The 27,999-nt window shown below is 37.9% G+C and overlaps 2 protein-coding genes across 5 annotated transcripts in view; both read right to left on the bottom strand.

Moving 5' to 3' along the window:
- The window catches only part of LOC127944494 (SLIT-ROBO Rho GTPase-activating protein 3), a 33,737-nt gene extending 14,975 nt beyond the window's left edge, over positions 1-18,762 (bottom strand). For 3 of the 4 annotated variants that reach the window (XM_052540457.1, XM_052540456.1, XM_052540454.1), the window contains exons 1-10: positions 18,524-18,762; positions 5,071-5,597; positions 4,622-4,793; positions 4,170-4,332; positions 3,964-4,026; positions 3,146-3,319; positions 2,884-3,012; positions 2,190-2,411; positions 821-922; positions 526-711 (exon numbers count right to left, since the gene is read on the bottom strand). In XM_052540457.1, the coding sequence (XP_052396417.1) occupies positions 526-711; positions 821-922; positions 2,190-2,411; positions 2,884-3,012; positions 3,146-3,319; positions 3,964-4,026; positions 4,170-4,332; positions 4,622-4,793; positions 5,071-5,137 (1,278 nt within the window). In that variant the 5' untranslated portion in view covers positions 5,138-5,597; positions 18,524-18,762. The remainder of the gene's footprint in view (positions 1-525; positions 712-820; positions 923-2,189; positions 2,412-2,883; positions 3,013-3,145; positions 3,320-3,963; positions 4,027-4,169; positions 4,333-4,621; positions 4,794-5,070; positions 5,598-18,523) is intronic. The other variant, XM_052540455.1, reaches the window with a different exon arrangement.
- Positions 18,763-21,446: 2,684 nt separating this feature from the next.
- Positions 21,447-23,675, bottom strand: LOC127944396 (U8 snoRNA-decapping enzyme-like). Its single transcript, XM_052540283.1, has 4 exons — positions 23,425-23,675; positions 23,234-23,274; positions 22,895-23,120; positions 21,447-22,814 (listed from the first exon to the last, which is right to left on the bottom strand). Exons 1-4 carry the CDS (start codon positions 23,551-23,553, stop codon positions 22,608-22,610), a joined length of 603 nt encoding a protein of 200 aa, XP_052396243.1. The 5' UTR covers positions 23,554-23,675; the 3' UTR covers positions 21,447-22,607.
- Between the last annotated feature and the right edge of the window lie 4,324 nt (positions 23,676-27,999).

Raw genomic sequence — 27,999 nt, forward strand, 5'->3', positions numbered from 1 at the left:
TACATGAACGCCTATGTTTTTGTTAGTCATCAAGTTATTTACTTTTCTGCTCTAAGATTTGCATGGAAATAATATGGCCAAAAGTATAACTACTGTTCAAAAGTTTGAGGTTAGAAAGTTGAAAGAAGTATTCTAAGTGCGCCAAGGCTGCATTTATTTGATGTGGATGTGCATACTTCGATCCTTTCTTTATATTAATTAATACACTAAAAATAGTGAAATATTATTACAATTTAAAATAACTGTTGTCTATTTAAATATATGTTAAATTAAAATTTATTCCTGTGATGCAAATCAGAATTTTCAGCATCATTACTCCAGTCTGGTCCTTCAGAAATCATTCTAAAATGCTGATTTGCTTCTCAGAAACATTTCTTATTATTAATGTTAAAAACAATTATGCTGCCTAATATTTCTGTTTAAACCATGATAACTTTGACGGATAGAAACTTTAAAAGAACATTTTATCCACTCATTTTTGGTCATAAAGCACATTAATTCTTGGACAAATGGAGGGGCTCTTACTGTGAAGTAGAAGGTCTCTGTGTCCTGTTGATTGGCTCTGCGTTTGGCGAGGCTGGGTTTGGTTCCTGTGCCATCACCTGTGCTCTCCACTGATGGGGTGACAGAGGCATCAGGGGTGGGGTTGCAGTCATCATCACAGATGCTCTCCAGAAGATTTGAGAGCGTTGTCTTAAGTGTCTTACTGATCTGAAGGAATTCCACAGGTTTAAGATATATGAGTCAGAGAAATGCACAGTACTGCTATGAGGATCTCTGAAGGAGTGCACAAAAATAAAGAGTGTGGCACAGATTTTACCTCCTCAGTTTCCAAGGTAACAGATGCCAGTCTGGACTGAAGCTGCTGGAATCTGGTCTCGAGCTCATACCTCACCTGACCTTCAGCGCTCACCTCACACACCTGTCACATACACCAGATATTTTTATTAGGGGTGCTCCAATTAGGATTTTTGAGGCCGATCACTGATTGCCGATCACAGAAAGCAATATTTGCCGATACTGATCACCAGTGCAGATATTTTTTAAGGCTTCTTTTAAAAATGTATAACTGTATAATAGTCAGGGCCTGAATTTCATTTTTGAAAATGGGGGCAGTTCCCCTCTTAGGTGACTTGTGAGAGGGGAAGCACAAACACAACATTTATCCATTATTTTGATTTTAAATCCAAAGATTGTCACTGAAAATACTTTTTTCAGCATTGCAATTATTATTTGTACACAGTACAGTAATACAATCTTTAACAGGCATGTTTAAACAATAAATATAAGCAACACATTATTCCATGCTCGTAACACCCCTAATTTTAATGATGCATACTGATGGCCCCTCATGGTGGGCTCTGTGTTAAGATCACATGACCAGCTGAACACTACTTTTAACCTGGTGACACCTTAATAACAAACCGTTTACGTTAGCTAAACAGTTGATGAAAACAATTGGTCAGGATGAAGTACTAGACCAGTGAAATAAATAAATACAAAATTACTTGTGCCATTAAGTTAGGCTTGTATAAATTAATATAATTTATATTGTATATAAACAATAGATGTAATAGATTTTTATTTTAGAATAAATTCGTTTATAATACACCACTATTCAAAAGTTACAGTAAAAACAGTAATATTACAAAAATATCATTGCCATTTAAAATAACTGTTTTCCATTTCAATATATTTTGTGAGTTTCAGCATCATTACTCCAGTCTTCAGTGTCACGTGATCCTCCAGAAACCATTGTAATGATTCTATGTTGATTTACTGCTGAAGGAACATTTATTATTATTAGTAGCGTTGAAAACAGTTGTGCTGCTCAGTATTTTTGAGGAAACTGTGAGACATTTTTTCAGGGTTTTTGATGAATAGAAAGTTTGAAAGAACAGCATTAAAAAAAAGTATTTACTGTCATTAAACTTTTAAATGATAGTGTATATAAAATATGACTTGTATTGCATTAAAACATTACAAAAGTTTTAGTTTGTAATATATATATATATATATATATATATATATATATATATATATATATATATATATATATATATATATATATACACACACATTTTAAATTATGATTATACAAAATATAACACTAAAACATTTCAAGGATTTCATTAATTCAAGAGCTACTGAAAGCCCTACTAATGCAGATGGTCATTCTCATGCATTACCTGGTCTCCTTCATGGGGCTGGTACTGAAAGCGTAAGGGCAGACAGAAAACCATGTTGTGGGCCTGGAGCAGAGCATCTCTGTCCTGGCCCTGGTTGAGTCCAGTCACCGCTGTGTCTAGCTGCTGAAGTCCATTTTTCATATTCTGGACATTTCGGTTTCTATTGGAGAGGTAACCGCGTATAACCCGAGATACAGACAGGTGGTACCCCAGATCTGTGCACTGCACTCAACATCAACCAGATGACGAGACAAAGACAAAAAGAGAAAAATACAGTCATTGTTTGAGCAAACATGACTGTTCTACACTGTGCCTCAGGCAGTGAGACTAACAAACCATCAGACACTTTTAAGAACTGACTTGAGAACTGAAGATATCAGTGCCACAAAAGATATACAGTACCAGGATAGGCACACATTTATATTTGTCTTTAAATAACATTAAAGTATAAATTTTTAATCAAAAGTTGTTTAAGACCATGAGAAACATAAATCATTGGAAGTGTAGATGGGTTTCTCTAGAGCTCTCTCAATGGACACACTCTGCAAACAGTAAATACATTAGATAAAATGCTGTGCTATATTTTGGTCAGGGGTCAATTCTCATTTTTCTAAATGAAAAGGGAACTAACACATGACATCAAATAGAGAGTGTCTAGACAGATGGCACTGGGACAGCAGTGTTTTAGACTCACATCAATCAGAGTGGAAATGTCCTGCAGATAGTACTTATTCATGGAGACATTAGCTGCGGCCAAGTTGAGCAAGTAGTCGTTGCGAGCTTTAGTGCACTTCAGCTGAGTTTCCTGTACTTTCCCTTGTCTCTGCAATGAAACACGCGTAGAGTGGTAACCAGGGGGTTAGAGATAATGTGAGATATAGCTCTTCCTGTGCCATCTTCACAGAGCTGAGCTCCGGATGTCACCATCTTTCATTCTTACAAACCACTGATTTTACCTTCTCCATTAGTCGCTCTATTTTTTTCACAGAACTGCGCCTCTGCCCTCCTGATTGGCTGAGCCCCAGATCACCTGATTTGCCCGTCTGTTTCTCCTCCAGTCGGGTGGCCTCTTTGAGCTTCCCTTCAGCCGCCAGACAGTCTATGTGGTACTGATGGTAAGTTTTCAAATCCTGTCAGAAATTAAACACTTTTACGATATGCACAGCAAAAAGTCAAACTTAATCAGTTTCCAGTATTACCTAAAAATCCCTAAAACACAGTCAACTTTATTTTTACTCCATGGGCAAATACATTATTTATTTATTTTATTGTAACATAATGAGACAGATAATGTTTGTTATAATGTAATCCAGTAATTGTCATTTTATTGTTTTACTTATGAATAAAACAATATTTATGTTGTGACGTACTCAAATTCAAGCTCTATTTTTGTTTTATGATCAAGCTTAGCATATTTATTGTCAGCCTTGAGCCAAGACACTAGCGGTAGGCACACTGTTGGTCTACTGGAGGGTAGAGAGCACACAGCTGCTGTCAGCCAGGGTCAGTGGCCTTAATCTTGCAGATCTGACCCGAGCACAGCTAGAAATGAGCTCAGGAAAGCAGGGGGCGCGTGGGCTTTTTGTGCTACAGGATGGACCAAAATGCAATGAAACTTAGGGGTCTATAGAAAGACATGCAGACATTTTCAATCATGAATGCAGCCTCAGCCCGCAGCGAGATGGTGTAATTCAAGTTCATTTGGTTCACTCGAGCGTGTGACTTTTAAGCATGTAAAATTAGCATGCTCACACCTAAAGGACCTCTAACCTACCGTCTGCAGCTCTGTGGTGACTTTCAAGAGCTCATCCTGCATCTGGAGTCCCACCTCCTTGCTCTGAAACAGAGAATAAGAAATAAGGAAGATGGTCTGGCTGTGTTTCGTGTGCGAGTGTTATGTCGGTTAGTAAGAGAGGAAGAGAAGAAAGGGGATTTAGATGTCAGATCTGGTAAAAGAGTGGAAGAGAGAGATTTCTGTACCCGTTTTGCCAGGCGGTATGTGTCCTCTATGCAGTGTGAGAGCCGCTGCGTGAGTGTGTTGCAGCAAAGCTCACTCAGTGAACTGTGATCCCGGCTCTCCTGCCTGGTCTGGGTCAGCAGAACAGACCAGCACTGAGCCACCGACAGGTCCAACTGCTCCTTTCTACAGAGAGAGAGAAGTGAATCGAAGGTTTCAATGTAACTAGTGAAATAGTGACAGATCTTTTCTTCTGTATTGTGATAAATCTGAGTGAAACATATTATCGAAAAATAAAAAAAATTCAGTCTTGGTTCTATTCATCAGGCGTTGATTGGATGGCGGCAGATCTGTAATTAACTGTAAAAAAAACTTTAAGTGGACTAACTATAACTAAGGATAACGATAAGTAGATATACATCACTAGGCCACTTCTCAGTTTGACTTCATCAGTGCTAAAAGCAGGATAAAGTACCTCTTGGTCTTCACTATGAACCTCTCGCTGAGTTTCTCCAGAGAGCGGGCATACTCTGCCTCGATCTCCCCCCGTCTGCGCAGGTACTCGCTCAGATCCTGCAGCTGCTGTGTCTTGACCTCCACCTGCGCGTCTAGGATTTTGAGCTGCTCTGAGAGCTGACCCCGCACCTCTGAGCAAAGAGACAGAAGGGAAAGAGATCACATATGGATGGGTTTCAGCACAAAAAGCGGCATGAACTGATGACTTAGTATCCCCCTGCACTAGTGTCCCTGGCCTGGGGCTGGGAGCTGATTGGATGAGGGAAGACAGCATCCCTAATATTACCTATAAATACTTCACAGTGCATGCCTACATCCCACACGCAGAACAAACATTACATGTAGAGAAGTACATAAGTCTGAACTACCTAACCAAGTGAAAGAGACAGCATTAGATCACGTTTTTACCTTTGATTTGTGTCTCATACTCCGCCAGGCTCCCCTTTTCCTTTCTAAGTTTTCCATGCGATGTCATGTCCTCCTTCGTTGGTGTAGCGCTCCTGTTGACTTGTTCAGAGTGACTCACAGTCTGAGATGATCACACACAGGCTTCGTTCCTCTTCACGAAAAAAAAAAAAAAACTACACTAATTCCAGTTTCAAAGTTTTGTTGTTTATATTTTGCAAAATGAGTTATATTTCCATTATAGCGCAGAAAGGCTTGCCACGTTCGGTCTGGAGTTCACACTAGGTTATTAAAGGAAAGCCTTTTCAGGCTTTCAATCTGTGCTCTTAGCAGAAACGGAACAGGGAAGTCTCTGTGTGCACGTGTGTGTTTGTGTGTGTGAGTGTTTGTGAACACGGAGGGAGTCCCAATCCAAGCAGTTCTCTCTCAGCACTGAGCTTGTGCACTTAAAGGTTCGTTTTCAAAGCTGAGAATGATAGTTTTCTAGTTTTCTATTTCCTGAGACTGTGGTTACATGTGATTGCCCTTTCCTGGAAAACACAGAGAGAGACACAGGAAGACGATTTTGGTGTGGATGACTGACAAAGTGCAAGACAGAAACAACCCGTAAATGCTATATGGAAGTAAATACAAGTTAAAAGTGACAGGAGAGGAAGAGAGATTGAAAAAATGTTACTTCAGAATGACGTGTCTCTGGCACTTCCAGAAGACAAAAACGTTAAGCGAACAGAGTACACCTGCCCACATCCTGTTTGTCTTCTTTGGTGTGTGTGTGTGTGTGTGTGATTAAGAAAGATTCTCACATCAAGACACCCTGTCAATCCTAAATTAAATATCCGCACTTTGTACTACTTCTAAAAACAAACCTCTCAAGTTCTCGACAAGGTTTTCTTTATGGTTTTGCGCCTTCCACCAAGTGACAGATAGTCTTTGATATCAACAACAAACAATATTAGAACAGTTTCGTTCTTCATTTTAAGGAAGTCTGTTTATATTGCTATCCTATCTAGGAACAATTATATACCTGCATTTTATTATTTACATTATGCATCTTCGACGCTGCCTGCAATCCAATCAGACAAACCTGTGACCCAATTTTTTGTCCCAACCTACCAGCTGAGAATCACTGCTCTAAAGCATGAACTAATAACTCAAGTTAAAGGCCTTAAACGCATCAGACAGGGAAGGGAGGAATTTTTAGAAGCTCTGACTTTTTGTTCGTTGCAGGATGTTAGGCTGAACTGCACCTAGAGTTTCTGCGAGTTGCGCCAGTGATGGCCGTTGGTCTTTTGAGAGGGTGGAGGGACCTGAGTCATCATGGCTTTCCGCACAAACACACAGACTCATAGTCAGATCAGAGAGTGCTGCTCTAGCAGTGCATTAAGAATTTAGTGTAGCACACATGTATGGTGAGTCACCTGAGAAGCTAATGCACATACATTTACATACAAATAAAGAGGTTTCTTATCATAGTAGTTTTTCTCATGTATGCACTTAGATATTTTGTCAATTGTATGCATATATGTTTTAATTACACGAAATGACTGGCAACATGGGCACTATTTTCTCTAATACATTAGAAGCTGTTGCCCCATCAAATTGAAAAAGGTTAGAGAAAAATGTACTGTGCCATGGTATAACAGTAATACTCATTCTCTGAAACTTGTATTCTTGAATGCAAATGGAGAAAAACTTGTGCATTAACTAACTTGGAAGTTTTTTAGAATTGCATGGAAAAACAGTATGTCCAGCTATAGACAGGCTCTAAAAACTGCCAGGGCCGAGCATATCCACAAACACATTGAAAATAACCAAAACAATCCAAGGTTTTTATTTAGCACAGTGGCTAAATTAACAAATAACCAGACGCCACCTGATTCAAATATTCTATCAACGTTTAATAGTAATGACTTTATGAATTTCTTCACTGATAAAATAGATAACATTAGAAATACAAAAGCGAATGTAGATTCTACAGCGTCTAACACTTCAGTTTCATCCATCGCACCCAAAGATAAACTGCAGTGCTTAACAACTATAGGACAGGAAGAGCTAAATAAACTCATCACTGCATCTAAACCAACAACATGTTTATTAGATCCTGTACCCACTAAATTACTGAAAGAGTTGTTACCTGTAGCCGAAGAACCGCTTCTCAATATTAATAACTCATCATTATCTTTAGGTCACATCCACAAAACCATTTAAGCTGGCGGTTATTAAGCCTGTTATTAAGAAACCAAAACTAGATCCTGGTGAACTAGCAAATTATAGGCCTATTTCAAATCTTCCATTTATGTCTAAAATTTTTTAAAAAGTTGTGTCTGCTCAATTGAGCACCTTCCTGGAAAAAAATTATCTGCATGAAGAATTTCAGCCAGGTTTCAGGCCCCACCATAGCACAGAAACTGCACTTGTTAAAATTACAAATGACCTGCTTCTTGCGTCAGATCAAGGCTGCATCTCATTGCTAGTTTTACTTGATCTTAGCGCTGCGTTCGACACCATAGATCATGACATACTCATACAGTAGATCGATTACAAAACTATACAGGTATTCAAGGGCAGGCTCTAAGATGGCTTATATCCTACCTGTCTGATTGCTACCATTTTGTTTATTTAAATGAGGAGTCATCTCATTTATCACCAGTAAAATATGGAGTGCCACAAGGATCTGTCCTAGGTCCCCATCTATTTTCAATATACATGTTGCCCTTTGGTAATATTATTAGAAAATAAGGAATTAGCTTCAACTGTTATGCTGATGATACTCAGCTATCTCAACAAAACCAGATTCTACTTCTCAATTATCTAAGCTAACAGAGTGTGTTAAAAATTTTAAAGATTGGATGACCAATAATTTTCTCATATTAAATTCAGATAAGACAGAGATAATAATTATTGGACCAAAAAACAGTACACAGAATCTTGTAGATTACAATCTGCAACTAGACGGATGTACTGTTACTTCTTCTACATTAAAAAATCTGGGTATTATATTAGACAGCAACTTGTCTTTTGAAAATCATACAGTATTTCCCATGTTATAAAAACTGCATTCTTCCATCTTAGAAACATTGCCAAGCTACGAAACATGTTATCTGTTTCTGATGCAGAAAAGCTAGTTCATGCATTCTTGACCTCTAGACTGGACTATTGTAATGCACTTCTAGGTGGTTGTCTTGCATCTTCAATAAACAAACAACAGGTAGTCCAAAATGCAGCGGCTAGAGTCCATATCAGGTCAAGAAAATATGATCATATTACCCCAATTTTACGGTCTCTGCACTGGCTACCTATTAAGTTCCGTATCAGTTACAAATTATCATTACTTACCTATAAGGTCCTAAATCCTGTCAAACGTGCACAAACTGACAGTCACCACTTATAAACTACTACTAAATATTGTAGAAAAGTAATTTTCTGTAAAGATGCTTTGTAACGATTTGTATTGTAAAAAGCGCTATACAAATAAACTTGAATTGAATTGAATTTTAGGTCAGGGATTCCCATACTTGTGTAAGCCTGATCTCTTCAGATTTTAAGTTCATATTTCAACAATTTATCAAAACATTTGTATGTTCACGGTTCTCGGATGTTGTTCAACGCTCGCATGACATGCAAGTAAACAAATAAAATGCATTATTTTGATAATTGGTATTATTTTACAATTATTTATTTATTTTGAATTGTACATTTTTAAGATTTACATAATTATTCGAATTTGATCAGCTCTCAAACCCCTTGTGGTTAGCTCATGAATCCTAGTTTGGGAAACCCTGTTTTAGGCCTTTGGATGCTATATAAATATGACAAATTAAAAACTGTAAAAATAATTTTATGAAGCTGTAAATAAAACATAGATCATTGAAGTACATTTTACAAGAAAATACCATTTCAGTCTTTCTACTTCAAAATGTTTCTTTGTAAAAAATTCACCCGATTTTTTTCAACCCTGTCACATGAGCACAAAGCTTTTCATGTAACAAATAAACAAACAATTATTGCATACCTATAATACTAATAGTTCAGCAACACATTTTCTTGTCAAATGATTATATGCAAAATGCACATCATGCACTCTTAGTCATTGAGCTGTCGTGGCAGTCTGCTCTTCACTTCCTTCATCTGACTGTTTAGAGGTCAAAAGCTGCAGCCAGCCAATCAGAACCCAGCAGAGACTTCATTATGATAATGCTATTATTGATTCACAAGAGTTGAATCGGATTTGTGCACTATGGGGTTGAATTCTATTGCATTAGTGTATGCCAGCACTGCTGAATGTCAGTGCGTTTTTGATATATACACTTGGCAGTAGTTTCTTATTTTATAGAAAAGATTCAAACATTTTAACTGTGATCTATTTGCATTTCTATAAATAAAACCCCACATGGTGTTCACTCATCTAATTGCATAATCCACTTAGCAATCACAATTGAACATAATGGTGGTGGTGAATCCTATTTTTAAATATATGTATATATACAGTATATTGCTGGCTACACATACAGTACGCAACCAAAGCACATATATTGATCCAACAGTGAAATGCCTGCGCGAAACAACTCCGGTGTCCTGACTGAGTGAATGTGCCTATTTAAACTTGATCTGTCTGCTGTATCGCGTTAAAAGAAGCTGAGGGGAATTGGAGATCCATGGGATCAATCCTGTTTTACGCTCCCAGTGGAGGCTGGGAAGAAACTGAGCTCTGGTCTTATCTCTCAGAGCAGAGGACCATAGGGACCCTCACACACACACACACACACTTTTACAGCCGCCTCTGCTGTGTTCTCTCATTGCCATGGAGTGATGCTCCCGCCACACAGACAAAGGCACAATATTAAAGGCTGAAAGTGATGCATCACAAAATGTTTATTTAAGGGTAGCTAACCCCACTATGAAAGTTCAAGTTCATTTAATCACCCTCATGTCATTCCAAACCCATATTACTGTCTTTGTTCAGTGGAACAGACAATAATACGCTGAATGTCTAAGCAGGGGTTTATCATAAATATAACCATGGCTGTCAAATATGCACAATTTTCAGTTAATAATCACTTCAATTTCAGTCTGATCCTCCCACAAAGCTATAATATGGCTTCAAAAGACTTTTCTCATAAAATATGAGTTTTTTGGAGCATAGCCTCTACTTTGACTGCATGGAAAATTGCAACTTGAACATTTTGTCTGATACCTCTTTTTAGATTCCATGGAAAAAGGAAGTCATATGGCTTTGAAATAACATGTCAGCAAGAAAGAAAGACAACCAAATTTTGGGTGTGAAGTACCAAAGCACATAGGCTGTGAAAGTGCGCAAACACTATTGTACACATGTTTGGTGTTGAAAAGATTCTTAAAGGTGCTGTATGTAGGATTGACACATACATGAGTGGTTAAACTAGGTATTGTAATCCAAATTCAAAATAGCGTAGAGGCTCCACCTCCTCAGACTTGACGCACACGCAGGTTGCCAGATTCAGACACCAGCAGGAACGAGCGGACTTGACGATGAATTAAATGAAACACTCTGTGTTTTCCGCCAACTGGGAACCCAGGATGCCAAAATACAATTGAGTAAACTGGAAGTGGGCGGGTTTCACAAACCAAAACAGAGACCAACATTCCGGCCCTGAACACACATTTTCAAAAGAAGAATAACTTATTGTAGCATAGTTTTTCAGATAAACAAGTATGTTCACTTAGCATGTTTCTTAAATATCTGCAAACATAGGGTATTTTTATGATGTAGTAGAGTTACATTTACATACATACACCACCTTAAATGTTTTAGACAAATTTGCATAAAAAAATAAAAACAATAAATACAAATTAAAAAGTAATATTGTAAAATATTATTACAATTTAATTTAGAACGTTTCTTCTTTTCTATTTTAAAATGTAATTTGCTTCTGTGATGCAAAGCTGAATTTTCAGCATCATTATTCCACTCTTCAGTGTCACATGATCCTTCAGAAATCATTCTGATATTCTGATTTACTGCTCAAGAAACATTTCTTATTATCAATATTCAAACCAGTTGTGCAGCTTAATTTTTTTTGTGTGTGGAAACTGTTATACATTTGTCAAGATTCTTTGATGAATATAAAGTTCAAACAGCATTTATCTGAAAATTAGTTAAAGGGGTCATATAATGCGATTCAAATCTTTAATTTCTCTTTGAAGTGTTACAAGCTGCAAGTGCATAAAGAAGATCTGTAAAGTTGCAAATACTAAAGTCTCAAATCCAAAGAGATATTCTTTCTAAAAGCTAAGACTCATCCACGATCTCCTAAAATGGCTCATTTAAACACGCCCTCACATGTCTATGTCACAATGTGGGAAGATTTGCATAATGCTGTCTGTTTCTATGAAGTTGGGCAGTTCCAACATCGCAAGGATAGTCTGGTGCTTCTGACTCACAGCCTGTAAGTAACGTTACATTTTTTAGATTTAAATAATTTTCAAAGTTGAGTTGAGCAGTGTAGAGCAGCCCTGTTGTTACTTATTTTTTATAAAAGACAGAATAAGTAAATATTATCAGTAATTATGTCCCACTGGATGCAACAAATTCCTCATTTGTAATGGGTTTTATTTGTTTCGTCTCGTTTAGTGATGTCCGAATTGTTCTATTTCGGTAGAACGGGTTGAACCAGTTCACCAAATCGAACATTTCCATCACACACTTGAGGCATTCAGCCAATCACAATGCACAGGATAGCTGGCCAATTAGATCACACCTCACTTTTCAGACCAATGAGCTTTGTAAAAATCGACGCATTTTAGAAAGGCAGGTTATAGAGGAGAAACAATAATATACATTAAATGCAACATAAATATTTTTTTAACCTTAAACCACATAAACACATTGCATTACACATAAAAAAAACTTTTAAGCTACGTCATATCACACCTTTAATATACAATGTAAAAGCTGTTACTGTTGCTTTTGCTCAATTTAATGCATCCCTGCTAAAAAAAAAAAAGTGTATTAACTTTTAAAAAAACAAAAAAAACAAATTACTGACCCTAAACTACAATACTGGAGATGCAAAACGGCTAAAACTAATATTTCCCACCAGCACCCTCAAACTCTTTCCTGACAATAATACTATACTGAACGTCACACAATTAAGTACAACATAACATCAAGTGTCATTCAAAATGAAAACACCAACACATCAAATTACACAACAGTAAACCACAACATCACTACCTACACAACAGTTCAGAAACTCATGATGTGACCATTGATAATGTGTACCACATCCGTGAAACAGTAACTCCTCACTCCCCTGGTCTCATTTTCATCTTCAGAAGTGTGTCTATCCACAAATCTTGTTGCTAGCTAATGTTCATTATCTACAATAAATAATGAAACATCATCATAATTGCACCAAGAGCAATTAAAGTGAGCATAATTCTGAACATGTTATGGACTATGTAAAAATGTATTTCTGCTAAAGCAATTAGCAAATATTGCCCGAAACTAGTAACTTAATTAAGATATGCTTTGCTCTGATGGCTGCCAACAGGAATGAAATATCACAAATGAGATCTTTGAAGCATCTCAATGTATTTTCCTAGTCAGCAATGTTATTAAGTCTCCAGTGTCTCAGATTTGGCTCCAGAGAAATGGGTACAGTAATCTCAACAATGGCTACGCTACCATTCAACTGGTTGGGATCCGTAAGTCTCTTATGCTCACAATGGATGCATTTATTTGATTAATGGCTTCATTAATTTGTGTAATCTTGTGAAATATTATTACAATTCAAAATAACTTATTTCTGTTTGATTATGTTTTAAAATAATCAATAATCAGCAAAGCTGAATTTTCAGCAGCCATTACTCCAGTCTTCAGTGTCACTTCATCATTCTAAAATGTCTTTACTAACATTACTGAGATTTTCTTAACTCACAGAACCTATCAAATAGCAACTTCTGAGGTATAACCTTTTTAAGAAATAGCAAAGGCTTTGAGGGACAGCTCAGAGCAGTAAATAGGAGCTGAGTAGAGGTCATGCTGAGATGAAACTGCTCATCTGATATTCACAATTCCCTTTCCTGCACTGTCGCGCCTTTTCTGCTTGTGTGAAAACACACACAGTCAGACACACTCTCTCTCGCGCACACACAGACACACACATAATCTCTCTAATCCCACATTAAGCAGCTTGAGACACTGTAGTCTTTCCTCCACTTCCCCTGAAGTCTGACATTATGACATGCTCTGTGGGTATCAGGAGCACATCTCTCCTCTCCTGCGTTTCATCCCTACTTATCTTACAGGGTTTCCCTGTCATACATCTACCCTTCAATACCTCTTTCTAAGTGAGCATCTATCCCAGCTTCCCCATATCTGCCTTTTCAAGGGTTAATTCACTCAAAAATGACAATTCTGTAATTGTTTACTCATCTGTTGTTCTGAACCTGTATGATTATTTTATTCATTGGAACACTAATGGAAAAGTTTGGCAAAGTGATGACACTTCTCTGTTCCATAAAATGAAAGTGAATGATGACTAGAGACTGTCAAGCTACAAAAATGACATTGCAAGTGGTTCATATGACCATCGTTTCAAGTCTGCTAACCAATACATCCCTTTTTGGTGAGCAGCAGACTGAAATGGAAGTAATTACAGTATAATATACACTCTAAAAAATCCTGGGTTATTTTTTTAACCCAAATGCTGGGTTGAGCCTTTTGGGTCATTTTTTTTGGTTATTTATTCAGTGTTTGGGTAGTTTTTGCGTTACCCAGCTCCTAGGTCAAATGTAACAACCCAGTGTTTGGTTTTGTTCTGCAGCTCCTGGGTCAAATGTAACAACCTAATGTTTTGGTAGTTTTTGTATTACTCAGATCTTGGGTCAGACATAGCCCAGCAGTTGAGTTATTTATCGCCGGGATTTGCTTCTCTTCTGGAGAGAGCAGTTATAATTTATGTATTCGTCGGTAAAATACAGGTTTGTATACATTTTATTTTATATATAAAATCGCTACTGTGTTGTATATCATTTAATTTTATGCAGAGCAACATGGAGCGCGGTATGAATCACCTTTAACGAGTGTTGCGGTCTTTTCGTGTGATGGAAAAACCTGATGCTTTGAATAAAATAAACTATTTTATTCATAAAGATACAGAATACAAATACTTTGGATGTTAAAATATTTCCTCAGAGCTGTTTACCGTTTGTTTTTGGGCAGGTTATAAAGGCAGTCGCAGTATATTTCGGCTATAACTGATACGCAGGAGGGTGGTCTCAGCCGTGAGCAGTTCCCCGGCGAACATGACTCTAGCTCGGACACACGAACAAGCACGATGCACCACAGTTTAGGCAGAAACAGAATAACAGAGACTGGTTAATAACATGCCAATTACTTCTGCTTAACGTTCAGTTTTTACTTTTAATGTTTGTTTACATTTACATGTATTCATTTAGCAGACGCTTTTAGGAGTTGTGCAGCATGTTCCAAAAGAAAGGACTTGATCTTCTTGATGTTGAATAAAGCAAATCTGCAGGATCAGACAGTTTTAGCAATGTGGTATGAGAAAGTCAGCTGATCATCAATCATAACTCCAAGGCTTCTAGCTGTTTTTGAAGGAGTTATGGTTGATGTGCCTAACTTGATGGTGAAATTGTGATGAAACGATGGGTTTGCTGGAATCACAAGCAGTTCTGTCTTGGCAAGGTTGAGTTGAAGGTGATGGTCCATCATCCAGCAAGAAATGTCTGTTAGACAAGCTGAGATGCGAATAGCTACCATCGGCTCAACAGGATTGAATGAGAGGTAGACTTGAGTGTCATCAGCATAGCAGTGGTATGAAAAGCCATGTTTCTGAATTACAGAACCTATTGATGCCATGTAGACAGAGAAGAGAAGTGGTCCAAGAACTGAGCCCTGAGGCACCCCAGTAGTTAGATGTTGTGACTTGGACACCTCACATCTCCAAGATACTTTGAAGGACCTATCTGATAGGTAAGACTCAAACCATTGAAGTGTGGTTTCTGAGATGCCTTTTGTCAGTAGGCAAAAAGCAGTGGACAGATCAAGCAGGATAAGTACTGAAGATTTGGATTCTGCTCTTGCCAGTCTTAGGGCTTCAACAACTGAGAGCAAGACAGTCTCAGTTGAATGTATCTTCTGTATCTTGAATGTCCACTTTCGAAGCCAGATTGGTTGCTGTCAAGGAGGTTGTTGTGTGTGAGAAATGTAGAGACTTGGTTGAACACAGCTCGTTCAAGTGTTTTTGCAATGAAAGGAAGAAGGGAATCTGGTCTGTAGTTCTCTAAAAGAGATGGGTTGAGGGTGGGTTTCTTAAGTAGTGGAGTTATACGAGCCTGTCTAAATGATGAGGGAAAAACACCAGTGTGGAAGGATGTGTTGATAATTTGAGTGAATGCAGGTACAACTGCAGGAGAAATGGCTTGAAGGAGATGAGATGGAATAGGATCAAGCAGGCAAGTAGTAGGGTGATTAGAAAGGATGAGTTTTGAGACTTATGCCTCAGAGAGTGAAGAGAAGGATGTAAATGAGTGTATGTTTGCTGGTGATATGAGCTTGACTGATTGTGGTGTGGAAAAATGTGCACTAATGGGTTTTTATTTTATTAATGAATAACATGTCATCGTCAGCTATTAGAGATGAAGCAGGAGGGGAGGGGGATTACAAAGAAGTGAGGAAAATGTTTTAAGAAGCATGCAAGAGAGACGAATTGTTAATTTTATTATGGTAGTATGTCATTTTAGCAGTGGAGATATTAGCAGAGAAGGAAGATAGAAGTGACTGATAAACATTAAGGTCAGTAGTATTTTTGGATTTGCACCACACCCTTTCAGCAGCTCTAAGCTTAGAACGGTGTTCGTGTAGAACATCAGATAACCAAGGGGCAGAAGGGGTGTTACGGGCTGGCCTGGAAGATAAAAGGCAAACAGTGTCTAAACAAGATGTAAGAGTGGAGAAGAAAGTATCAGTAGCACTGTTAGCATCCAAAGATGCAAACAGTTTAGGGGAAGGAAGTGAAGTAGTGTGCGTATAGGTTACTTCGAAAGATGACACGTGGAGGGGTAAGTGATGTGTCAGGGACCATGTTGAGGTTAAGAGTGAGGAGGAAGTGATCCGACGTGTGCAGTGGAGTAACCAGAACATGATCAGTAGAGCAGTGTCGCGTATAAATAAAGTCCAGTTGGTTGCCTGATTTGTGAGTAGCAGTAGTTGACACTCGGTTGAGATCAAAAGAGGCAAGCAGAGTGTGGAAATCAGCAAACAGAGGTTTATCTAGGTGTATGTTGAAATATCCAAGCATAACTAGGAGCGTACCATCCTCAGGAAATGTTGAAAGCAACACATCTAATTCATCCAAAAAGTTACCCAGTGGTCCTGGGGTTTGATAGACAACTACAAAATGTATTTTAAGAGGGTAGGTAACAGTAACTGAATGAGATTCAAAGAAGCTGTTGATACCCAAAGATGGTAAAGGATTAAATTTCCAATTATTAGAGATGAGCAGACCAGTACCTCCACCTCTTCCAGTCAAACGGGGGGAGTTGGAAAATGAGAAATTATTGGAGAGTGCTGCAGGTGTAGCAGTGTTCTCTGGTTTGATCCAGGTCTCCGTTAGGGCCATGAGATTAAGCTTTGAATGACTAATAATAGAAGTAATAAAATCGGCTTTGTTTACAGCAGACTGCCAATTCCAGAGACCAATAAAAAAGAAGTAGTGTATTAGCAGGTTTAGGCAAAGTGCACAGGTTGTTAAGATTGCGCTGCCTACATTGTGTGATGTGTTGTTTTGCGAGTGGTAGTGATATAGGGATTCATATTCCCTGTTTAATCTGTTAAAGTTTAATCTGTAAACATTATTTAATGTATGAAGTAAAAAATAAGCTAGTAGGCTAATATAGTAAAAATGTATTAACCATAGTTGGGTTAAATCAACCCATTATGCTGGGTTAAATAAACTACCCAATTTGCTGGGTAAATTTAACCCAAGATGGGTTCTGTCCTATATTTACCCAGCCCTTGGGTTAATAACAACCCAAATGGGAATGTTTTTAACCATGTGTTTTTTGGAGTTATATATTAGTTATATATAACTCTAACTAATATATAACTTTTAAATGAAAATTAATGAATTAATCATTTACTCGTGTTGTTTCAAACCTGTATGACATGTTGTCTTCTGTGGACCACAAAATAAAATATTTAGAAAAATGTCTTATTTTGCCCATACAGTATTGGTTTGGACTCCAGTGACTTTCATTTTATCAACAATTTATGATGATCAAAACATCTTCAATTCAATTAAAGTTTATTTGTATAGCGCCTTTCACAATACAAATCATTGCAAAGCAGCTTTACAGAAAATTACGTTTCTATAATATATTTAGTAGTAGCTTATCATTGGTCACCGTCATTTAATCTACATACGGCAGAAATGTACGGTAAATTTATTAAAGACGAAATCAAACAGACAATAAACACTATTAACAGCAATTATTATATGTTGCAATCAAACTTATAGCAAATTTTGGTAGTTCATCTTCTTTTGTGTTCCACAGAAGAAGGTCATACAGGTCTGGAATGACATGATGGTTAGTAAATGTTGACAATTTTCATTTTTGGGTACATTTAACATTCCTATTAAAACTAATTCATGTTTATGTAGGTTTAATGATGCAAAATGCATTTTGATCTCGAATGTCTTAGAACCACTTGTGACATATTTAAATATATGTAAAACTAAATATTTTCTGATACTTTTTTCTCTTACTTAAAGCCTGACAACCATTCACTTTCATTGTATGTAAAGGAGCAGCATGAACACTCTACCAAACATCTCCTTTTATTTTAGACAGAAGACATAATATTCATACAGGTTGGGTAGGACATGAGGGAGAGTAAACAAGGACACCATTTTAAATTCAACTAATACTGTTCTTTTAAGGTTGATTAGAAGTGTGAAAATGAAAGGGAGGAGATTGTGCAAGAGGAAGAGAGAGACAGAGGGAAACCCTCCGCCAAATAACAACACCACAGAGGTAGAGGAGGTGGGAGGGGAGGTGATGAGGTGGAAGAAAGAAGAAAAGAGGTGGGACGGACAGCCTGATAACAATCAATGCTGAGACACACTGAAAGAGGAAGCAGCCCGTCAGTTAGCGGCTTTCTCTCGCTTTGTGGTATTCATGCGCACAAACAGTCATGTATGCAAAAGCACGCAGTATATGCATGGATGGGATGACAGCCAAAACCACGCGCACACACTCATCCTAATGAAAAGATAATACATGCATCTAAGAAATGCTCGCTGTCATACGCACACAAACATGTCAGTGAGCCTCCACTGCGTGTGTGAGCAGGAGGTGGAGTGAGAACACATAAACATACAACCGGTCATGCTGAGAAGACTGCACAGTGATTTTATTGTCATAAATAATAAAGGAAACCAAGTCTTACCTCATTCTAGTAGGTTCAGTCTCTCTTTCCCTCCTGCTGGATACAGAGAACACTGTGTTTGAGTCACACAGATTTCATGCAACCAGTTTGATTTCACCCTCTCTGACACAATCTACACACATGACTCTCTCTCTCAGGGAGAGCATTCAAAATAAGGCTGAAGCATACACACACAGACATGCATGCTAGAAAACAGCTTCCCTTCTTTGGTTCAGGTTCACACACACACACACTCTCTCTCTCTCTCTCTCTCAGTCTCCTCCACTCTCAGGCTAACCGAAGCCACGCCCGCTCCGCCCCCCTCCCCGCAGGCTTACTATAAATACAGGGATGGATATGAATATGCTGTCTTGTTCTCTTAGACATAGCCCCCTCCTGCTTTGTTCCATCTCTCATTCCCAGTATTCCCTCTCTGTGGCCATGAAATGCTTCTCTGATGACCTTGCATTGTGCTCGCGGACTACCAGCCCCCCTTTCTCTTCACACACAGAGAGACACACACACACACACGTTCAGGTTTAATGTACAGTCATGAATCTATTTAATGTTCTTGCAGATGAGCTATAAAACTGATACTAATGCCAGTCTAAAGGGACTGAATGGGTAATAGCAAAGCTGGGCGATAAACAAACAAATGGCCGACTCGTCTGTACACACACACACACACACACACACACCTGCTGGCACTGTAATGTGTCTGGGTTCACCCAGAACGCGTTTTCTTCCGTCTCACTGCGTTATGTTTCTCTATACAAACATGGACCGTTTAACTTTCAGCCTTGCTTTTAAACGCAACACGTTCTTTATGAATGGACTGTAGCTCGTGCTCTAATCTGTCAAATCTTATATGCAATGCATGTGCAAATATTCGTGTAGCTCATTATATCTATAATTGATATGCACACAATAAGAGTTTTCAGATGAGTTCGCACCTCACAGGAAATGGTGCCCACAAAACCGCCACAGACTCGTGACAGCAACAGCTTCAGATGCTAAAAGTACACTGAGAAGTGTTTGAGTGTGGGTTGCGTGAAGAAAGAAAGAAAATTCATGGTTTTGTTATGACATGAGGGTAGGCTAAATGGGGTGATAGGCTACATTGTGGGTGAACTATCCCTTTAACATAGAAAATGAGTAATGTAATGAAATGTAAAAGTAGCAGTGTAGTCGTTTACATTGTGGTTTAATATCTAAAAAAGAATTCAATATTTCTGGCCTCCTGTAAAGTAAAATTCCTGTCCTGAGTTTTGTAAGGTGCAAAGAGAAGTTGAACCTCTTCACCTCCCCCTTCTTTCCTGTGCTTGTTTCCTTCCTCTCTTGTTCAGCCTGTGCTCGCTCTCTTTCTCTCACTATAAAATCTTTAGGATGCGACAAATAAAGAGAAATGCAGCCCCCTAAATCCTATAATGTGAAGCAAACACACACACACAATATATATATATATATATATATATATATATATTTTTTTTTTTTTTTTTACACATAAAACCAGACAGAAACACACACAGCTGAGAAACATCTACAGCTGCAGTGCTGCCTAATCTCACCAGATATAAAAAAGATTGATGATTATTGATCCCTAAAGAGAAATTCAGTGCACTGGCAGCACTGTTAAACTGAGTGCACATATAATGAAACCGTATATGCGGCCAATGGGCATAAACAATATATATGTGTATATGATCAGTAAGGACTTTCAAAATCGTGGATCTAATAGCTGTGGCAAGGATTGTTGCACATGTTCCAGTTCCCTTGTGGCAAATGAATTGTCTACGGGAACCGTCACCCCACCCTTGAGTGCTTGGAAAGGCGACTCCACTGTGAGGGTGGCTGGGGGAAGCCATAATGTGACATGGACATCAATGTGACATGAACATTATAGCAAGTTGTCAGATCTGTGCAATACGAGAAGCGATTTATAGGGCCCGGCAGGTAGCAAACATATAGGCAATTTGTCGGCGATGCCTCTGATACCATTGGTTCTACACTCGCCCCTCTTCCCGTATCACCCTTATTACCCCGGCCTGTCCTCCCTAGGGACAGTTCAGTTTCCACTTGGTCAGTCAGTCCTCACAGCTTTGACCTACTTCATGTCTCTGGCTTCATACGCGTACTCATAGACTCATACACTCCAAACTGCACATGCTGCTATGTAAATGAATGTTGAGTGGTGATTACAAATCTGATGTACCTGCTGCAGTCTGATAAACACATCAACAAAGCTGCTGTTCAGAAATGCTGATGGACTGCAGAATGTAGCAGTGACATAAATAGACTTAGGCATGTGTGCATTGATCACGGGGTTCAAAGTCTGAAACCACACTGTAAAAGCTGAGATTCAAAATCAGTTTTTTAACCAGGAAAACAAGAGGAAGTTCATTTGAAAAATTTGAACAAATAGGAAATATTTTAATATTTAAGCAAATTGTTGACATTGCAGCACGTGACTCTTTGTACAGTTGATTTTTGCTTCCACTGACGCTCAAAATGTTCTCTGGATCATTTTCAAATCTAGAGAACATGATGATCAGGTTTCACACATACCTGAAGAGATCATGAAATTTGAGTGCTGCTGCCATTAAAGCAAACGAGGAACAAACCAATACTAGGATTATTTTTCAGTTCAATACAATACGTATTAATATAGTTTGTAGCAAAAAGTTAGAAAATTCAATTTAAAACTGCAAACTATAAATATTATCACTAGTAGATTTGTCTCACACATTTTAGACCCCTTATATATATATATATATATATATATATATATATATATATATATATATATATATATCTAAAGACTGCTTTCCAGAATATAGAGCATAGTACATACTTACATTACAACAGCAAAAGACATAATCTGGTGAACTTTTGACAGCTCCAGGGCTTCTGTGAAACTACAGATTTTACAGTACTTTAAAAAAAGAAATGCATTTCAACTGCATAGATAGTTCACTTTATTAAAACTCCATCTTGCCAGCGAAGTACTACTTAAAACACAACAGGTTGCAATGTTTTGTTCTACAAGAAACTGCTACAATGTAATTATTTGAACGATGATTTACTGAAAATGAGTAAAATCCATCATATGAGCTAGACATGTCATAGAAAGAGCTCTTGAGTAATGGAGTTTCTGAAAGTCATGAATTCTCTGGAACTGTTTCCTTCAAGAAAGGGGAAGCTGAAATGAGAGTTAAAGTGAACTGCACTCTCATTTCATTATTCATGGGTGTTATGAAATGTTTCTAAATAGTAACATCGTGTAACACTTATTTATAGGTGATGTAAGACAATAAGTAAGCCACTCATAAAGTTCACCAAAAAGTGTAAACACTGTAGCTCTCTGCAACAATTTGGCAACTAATGGCGTGAGTTTGGGGTGGGACTGTCTGTTTGCTAACCAATGGCAGATAAGGGACTGTTAAGGGGGAAAAAATAGATTTTTAGAATTGTGTACAGTGAAACAAGTGGCTCAGAAATAACACACTGTAGCTTTAAACCACAAACCAAGAGAAAGACTTGCTTATAAAAAGGGCAGCCTGGTAGCGAAACCCTGTGGCCATTCTAAGTACTGCAAGTGTGATGTGAATAAAACCAGCAATCACAATTTCCATTGTAAATATCTAACTTTCATAAACAAATGATGTACAATTATCTTATGCAACTGTACATAAATAATATTTTATTAATTTTCACATGTAAATTGTGTGTTCATATTAATGACAAATTAAATTGTAATGAGGAATAATTATTACAGCATCCCATAGTTGTGTTTATTTGCTCTAATGATGCACTAGTACCGTAGAACAGGAAATAATGATAAAAAAAAAAATAAAAAAAACATTAGGTGAATTTAGGGTCAGGAATTGTTAGTAAATTTATGATAAACAGTTAAGGCCCATGTTAAACCGGTCTGATCCTCTGAGACACAGGATATCTACAGAGAGTACATGCTGTACATTGCTGAATCAGAAACTGAGGGTAGAGAAGGGTGAGGACAAGAGGGAGTTTCTGCTGGCAACGGGGGGTTGGGCTACTGATGTAGCGGTAGCCCAGGGGTGAAAAGGCACCGCTGTGTAAACTGATGTCAGTGTGGATCACCACTGTGTGTGCGTCTCATCTGCTCAGCCTGTCTCACAGCCTTCTCCAGCTCCCCCTGGGACAGCAGCCCGCAGCGCTGCAGGGCAGAGAGCAGCTGGGCCCGAGAGTTACTGATGAACGAGTGGGACAGGAAATAGGGGAGACCACCTCCATTCTTCAGGAAGTAGAGCGGCACTCTGACCATACCTAATACCTGGAAACAGAAAAGAAAGTTACATTAGAAAAGTAAGTATATTTATGCACACATGAAAATAAAAAAAGAAGAGCTTTAACCTCTAAACCATGGTCTGTGGCTGCAGCTACAGCTGCTCTCTCTATCTCTTTCAGCTCTGCCTCTGTCATCTTTTTGATGTAGAAGTGAGTGATGAGCTGAGGGCAGGATGGAGAAAGGGAGGTGGACACGTGATTGTCCACGCCCACAGGCACAGCCACGCCCACCTCTTCGTGTAGTTCTCTGCTAAGCCCCGCCTCCAGCGTCTCCTTAGAAGGGTTCACCAATCTACAGATTATAAAATAAAATACAGTCTCCATAAATAATGGCTGTTTATCTATAAACAAATTCTTTTCAAGGTTATTTACTTTTTTCGTGCTGAAAGTGAAAGATGAACTCACCCCCCTGGGAAACCCAGCAAGCCATCAAAACGCATCTGCATCTGAATGACAGTAATCTGAATTCAGGTTCGGGGCGTTCATTTGCATTTTATTTTTAACTTCCTGCTTTAATAGAGTGCACCTGTCGTAGTCGCACTCTTCAAATAAAGGTAAAAAAATGCGCAGGTCACAGTAAGTGCACTCTTCCTTACCAGTACTATGTGTTTGATTGGGATTTTCCCGAAGAGTTTGGCACTAGAGTCTCCGTGCAGCATGATGTGACACGCATGTCTGTAGCCCTCCCGTGTCAACGCATCTTCTCTCGTGATCTGTTCCGACATTCCTGCACGAGCGATAAATAAATGAATCAACTGTATGTTGGTAGCACAATGATAATTAGTGAATAACACATACTGTGTATGTGTGTGTCACTACTGCGAGCCACTATAATCACCTGACGTTTACCATTTCAAAATAATAGTCCACTGAGAACGCAGCTCTTCTAACATTATTATTATTATTTTAAAACCATAGTTACCACAATAAATATAAAACACAAAGTTATAAACAACAAAACCGTGTTGTGTTTGCTAAATCTGTCGAATAAAACAATCATAATTAAAGTTAAAAGAAAGAAAAATCCTGAAATACGTTTAAAATGTTCAAAAAGTGTTCCCAAATTCAGGATTATTTTAAAGAAGCAAGAATAATTGTTTAAATTATATTACTCTTTGTAAAAAAACAAAACTATTGATATAATGACATTTGGACAGTATTTTAAATAGACCTCAAATGAAAAACATTGGCTTAAAAAATAAATGGCAAAATTGGTAATATATTTATAGGCCTAACAATATTGCATAATATTTAAAGGTTATGCATATTAAGAATTCATTGCTAAGTTTTTAATAACTTCTCAGACAACGTACTTTTGTTGTCCTATAGATGGCAGTAGCAACTAAATTGTGCTCCTGAAGATGTTAGCATTCACCCAAGAGAGAAAGAAAAGTATTCTTGTTGAAAGAAGCCAGAGGACAAAGACAGAATGGATACAGTGCTTTCCCTTTCTTTTATGTCACTCTGAATCTATACCACTGCATGGCACTAGAAATAACTTCTTATATCTAAATGCAGTGTGACTTCAAAAGCAAAGCCGATTCCACGGTCATGAGTGTTAATTCCACAAGCATGCACTGACTCTAGTTTCATATTGCCCAATTAGTTTGCAGACAACCAGTGAACTGCTATGGCCCTCATGTAACATTGCAATGTATCAGACAAGTCATTTCAAAATTACTTTTGTTAGTGATGACAACTAAACTAAAGTTATTCTTGGACATATCCATATATAAATGTTTGTACATATCTTATATAGTAAAAATTTGTGGTTAAACAGAAAATTATTATTGTAGGATGGTCTCAGCCCGCAGAGCGAATGTGCGTTAGACATCTCGAGAGACTAGACTGGTAAATAAATTACAGTTAACACAGGCACAGATATACAAACTATAAGACAAAGGATGAGAACTGTGGGTAAATATGGTACTGGTGTAAGTGTGTGTGTGTGTGCGTGCATTCTTTAGCACGAAAGGGCTAATGTGGCTTTCTAAGTCAGCTGTGTGGATGATTCCATCAATCCCTGCACACTGAATTGTTTCACATAGTAATAACTATGGGAGACTGACTGAATTAACCCATATTCACTTCTCATCCCAATCTGTGAAATTTCAAGTTGTCTCATGTAGTAGACAGTGAATGAATGTGGAGAAGTGCATGTGTATGTAAGTGGGGCTGAGAATTTTAATTGCAGGTTATATATACTATTTAAATTGCAATGATGATAGTGTGAGCCTAAATTGAGTATGTCAAGAGACAATGAGACAGGTGGAGCGATAAAGCGTGTTTATGAAGGTGTGACATTCATCACAGCTTTTCTTTTGCTCTTGATCACTGTAAATGTATAGCAATTAAACATTCTAAAGTAATTAGCCAATTTCTTTGCCAGTTATAAATTAAATTAAATTAACCAACAATATGATCTACATTTATTCTTCTGATTATTATTATTAAATTATTATATTAGAAATTAAAATGTGTAAATTAAATAAAAATGTAAATTAATTAATTAAATTATTAATTAAATAATTGATTATCAATTTAAATGTATTTTAGTTCTAATAGTAATGAGAAGAATAATTGTTCAATCAATTAATGTAGTTTATTAGCCTTACTGCGGACTGTTGGAAAAACAACAAAGCAACTTGGAGCATTAATATAGAAATCAACTGATGTGCAGCCACAGGTGAATGTATATGGATGTTTTACAATGGCTTTAAACATGGTTAATCCAATCAGAATTTAGAATCAAATCTATCTGTTTTATAAACTGTAACTGAAGCTTTGAGCATCTGCGCACATAGACTTGAATCAGGCTTCTAGGATTGTTGAAGTCAATGTTGACTGTTAACTCTGTCCGTCCTCTCTGGGCTTACCATGTAGCAGGGGATTTCGCCAGAATGGCTGCGCTATTCTTGAACCTGAGTGCTTTCTAAGTTTAAGAGGTTTATGTGAGCTGCTGGCTATTGTTCTGGTGAAGGCGTCAGGGATTGTTATGGGGGATCTTGGCGGGGGAGAGATATAGTGCTGTCAAAATCCAGACTAAAATAGGCAGACAGCTGTGGGTGCTCATATGTAGGTAATGTGTTTGACTGTGTGTGTGAGACTGATGGTGCAGCAATGGAGACCTAACACAATGCAGATGGCACTGGTTGTCTCCATCCAGTGAGTCACTCGCTAAAAGACTGATTAGCTCACATTATTGCTGATTTGCGGGGATGGGCTGGCTGGTAATCCTGAGATTTGGACATCTAGGGTTTCCCAAACTCTCCTTCTCTTCATTCTCGCCCTCAATCACAAACACAGGTGCAGACATGTTGCTGCGTCCAAGGGATTTATGCTACTGTCAGAGGAAGATCAGTGGGGAAAAATGAATGTAGAATCCTGAATTGTGGAGGAGAAGAACGCTGCTCAGCTGGGATCTGGTTCACATATCTGCGTCTAGTGGATAGATCACAGGATTTAGAAGACCAGGAGATACTGTGTGTTTTGACTGGCAAGAGGAAAACATTTATTTAGAGGCTGTTTATGTGTATTTCTCTTTCCCCCATTGGGTGTGTGGGTATACAGAATGCAACCACCCTCCTCCACCTCTGACCTTTTAGTCTCTAAAGTATTGCCTCTGGATGAGAGCTGATAATCTGAAACGACTGTTCACCATGTGTAGAACTTCAAACCCTGGTTCCTGGAAGCTTTGTTCAGGTGTGCCATGTCGGCCGCTCTTTTATATCAAATGACATTATAATTATTATAAAGTTGGAGAGAAACTAACTATAAGCTATAAACGTGTTCACCTAAGTTATTTCATTATACAATTACTTTATTATAATATAGCATTGGAAAGTCTGATTCATTCTAGTGCATCTGTTCATCTTAAACGGTTCTCATATCCTAAGTAGCATTAGAAAGTCAAAAAGAATCAGTTCATCTTAAACTCTTCTCTCTTTCCTAGGTAGCATTGAAAAGTCTGATTCTTTCTAATGAATCAGTCCTTCTTTAACAGTAGCGTTGGACAGTCCGATTTATTCTAATAAATCGATTCTTCCAAACAAACAGATTACAAAACTGTTCACAGATTCAAGTCCTTGCCCCATATACTATTTTCTGATGGTTATGTAAATAAGATATGTTTGATGGTAATTGGATATATAAATTGGTCTGTTCAATTTAATGCAACCATTCTAAATGATCATTCATTTAGAAGCCCTCATTGTTTTGGTGTAAGCTTTGACTAAATTATAAAATTACATCATTGAATAGTTAGAGGTTTACACACGACTAAACATAAATGGTGACATCTGTCCACCTCTGACAGTATTTATAGGGTTTAGGTAATGTGTTCGCTCTTTCAGTGTTTGATCACTCTCAGTCATTTCTAAGTGAAACAGAACAGCACCGCCTCTTTAACCACAAACGCAAGCCAGACAGCACGACTATCTCTGCGCGGAATGCCGGCTATTGGGAACAGGAGTTGTATTCTCTTCTATTTTCGGACTACATAGTGTGCTCTGGACTCTGCTAGAGGACACTTATCTCAGCTTTAGCCCTCAAGGTCGACAGCTTCTGAGGCGCCTATTTACTGAGGAGGATCTGATTGTAGGCTATCAGTAAACGATATGCAGATATTGTGTGTACAGTTAATTACATTTAGTACATTAGTAGAGTACATTTAGCAAGTGATCATATAAATATAAATAAGCCCTATAAAAAATAACAAAATTAGATATGCATATAAAACTTATATTTCTTATACGTGTTTGGTTCGATAGTGTGGCTATCAGCACAAATAAACGCGTCTCTGCTCAAGGGTCAATTTTTAGCGATGATTTAACTTTTGTGGTTGCAGAAATATTTTCTGAAAACGTCGTATGCACAAAATAACCCTCATCCCCCCACCAATCTTTTGTTTTTATGCCCTTATGAGAGTTCATGCCTTAGGGCCAGACCCCTCCACAGGCCACCACAATTCGCACCCTAAAATATATATATTTATTTTTATTATTGTAATGACTTTTTGGTCAAATGTAACATCACTTACGTCTTTAAATAAATAGAAGGGCCACGTATTTTACCTCTGGACAGCAGTGTATAAATCACAAACAACAATGTCGTTTTAAAAATAACCCCTTACAGTACTGTTCCTCAAACCTGTTTGCCTTTTGTGAACGCGC

Source organism: Carassius gibelio, chromosome A23 (assembly GCF_023724105.1).
Source record: "Carassius gibelio isolate Cgi1373 ecotype wild population from Czech Republic chromosome A23, carGib1.2-hapl.c, whole genome shotgun sequence".
Classification (NCBI taxonomy): domain Eukaryota; kingdom Metazoa; phylum Chordata; class Actinopteri; order Cypriniformes; family Cyprinidae; genus Carassius; species Carassius gibelio.

Excerpts from the sequence above, each read along its gene's own strand:
- LOC127944396 (XM_052540283.1), bottom strand. The coding sequence starts at position 23,553 with ATGTCGGAACAGATCACGAGAGAAGATGCGTTGACACGGGAGGGCTAC. Across the intron at positions 23,275-23,424 it reads CAATCAAACACATAGTACTG|ATGCAGATGCGTTTTGATGG; the intron begins GTAAGGAAGAGT and ends ACTGTCATTCAG. Across the intron at positions 22,815-22,894 it reads CCACAGACCATGGTTTAGAG|GTATTAGGTATGGTCAGAGT; the intron begins GTTAAAGCTCTT and ends TTCTGTTTCCAG.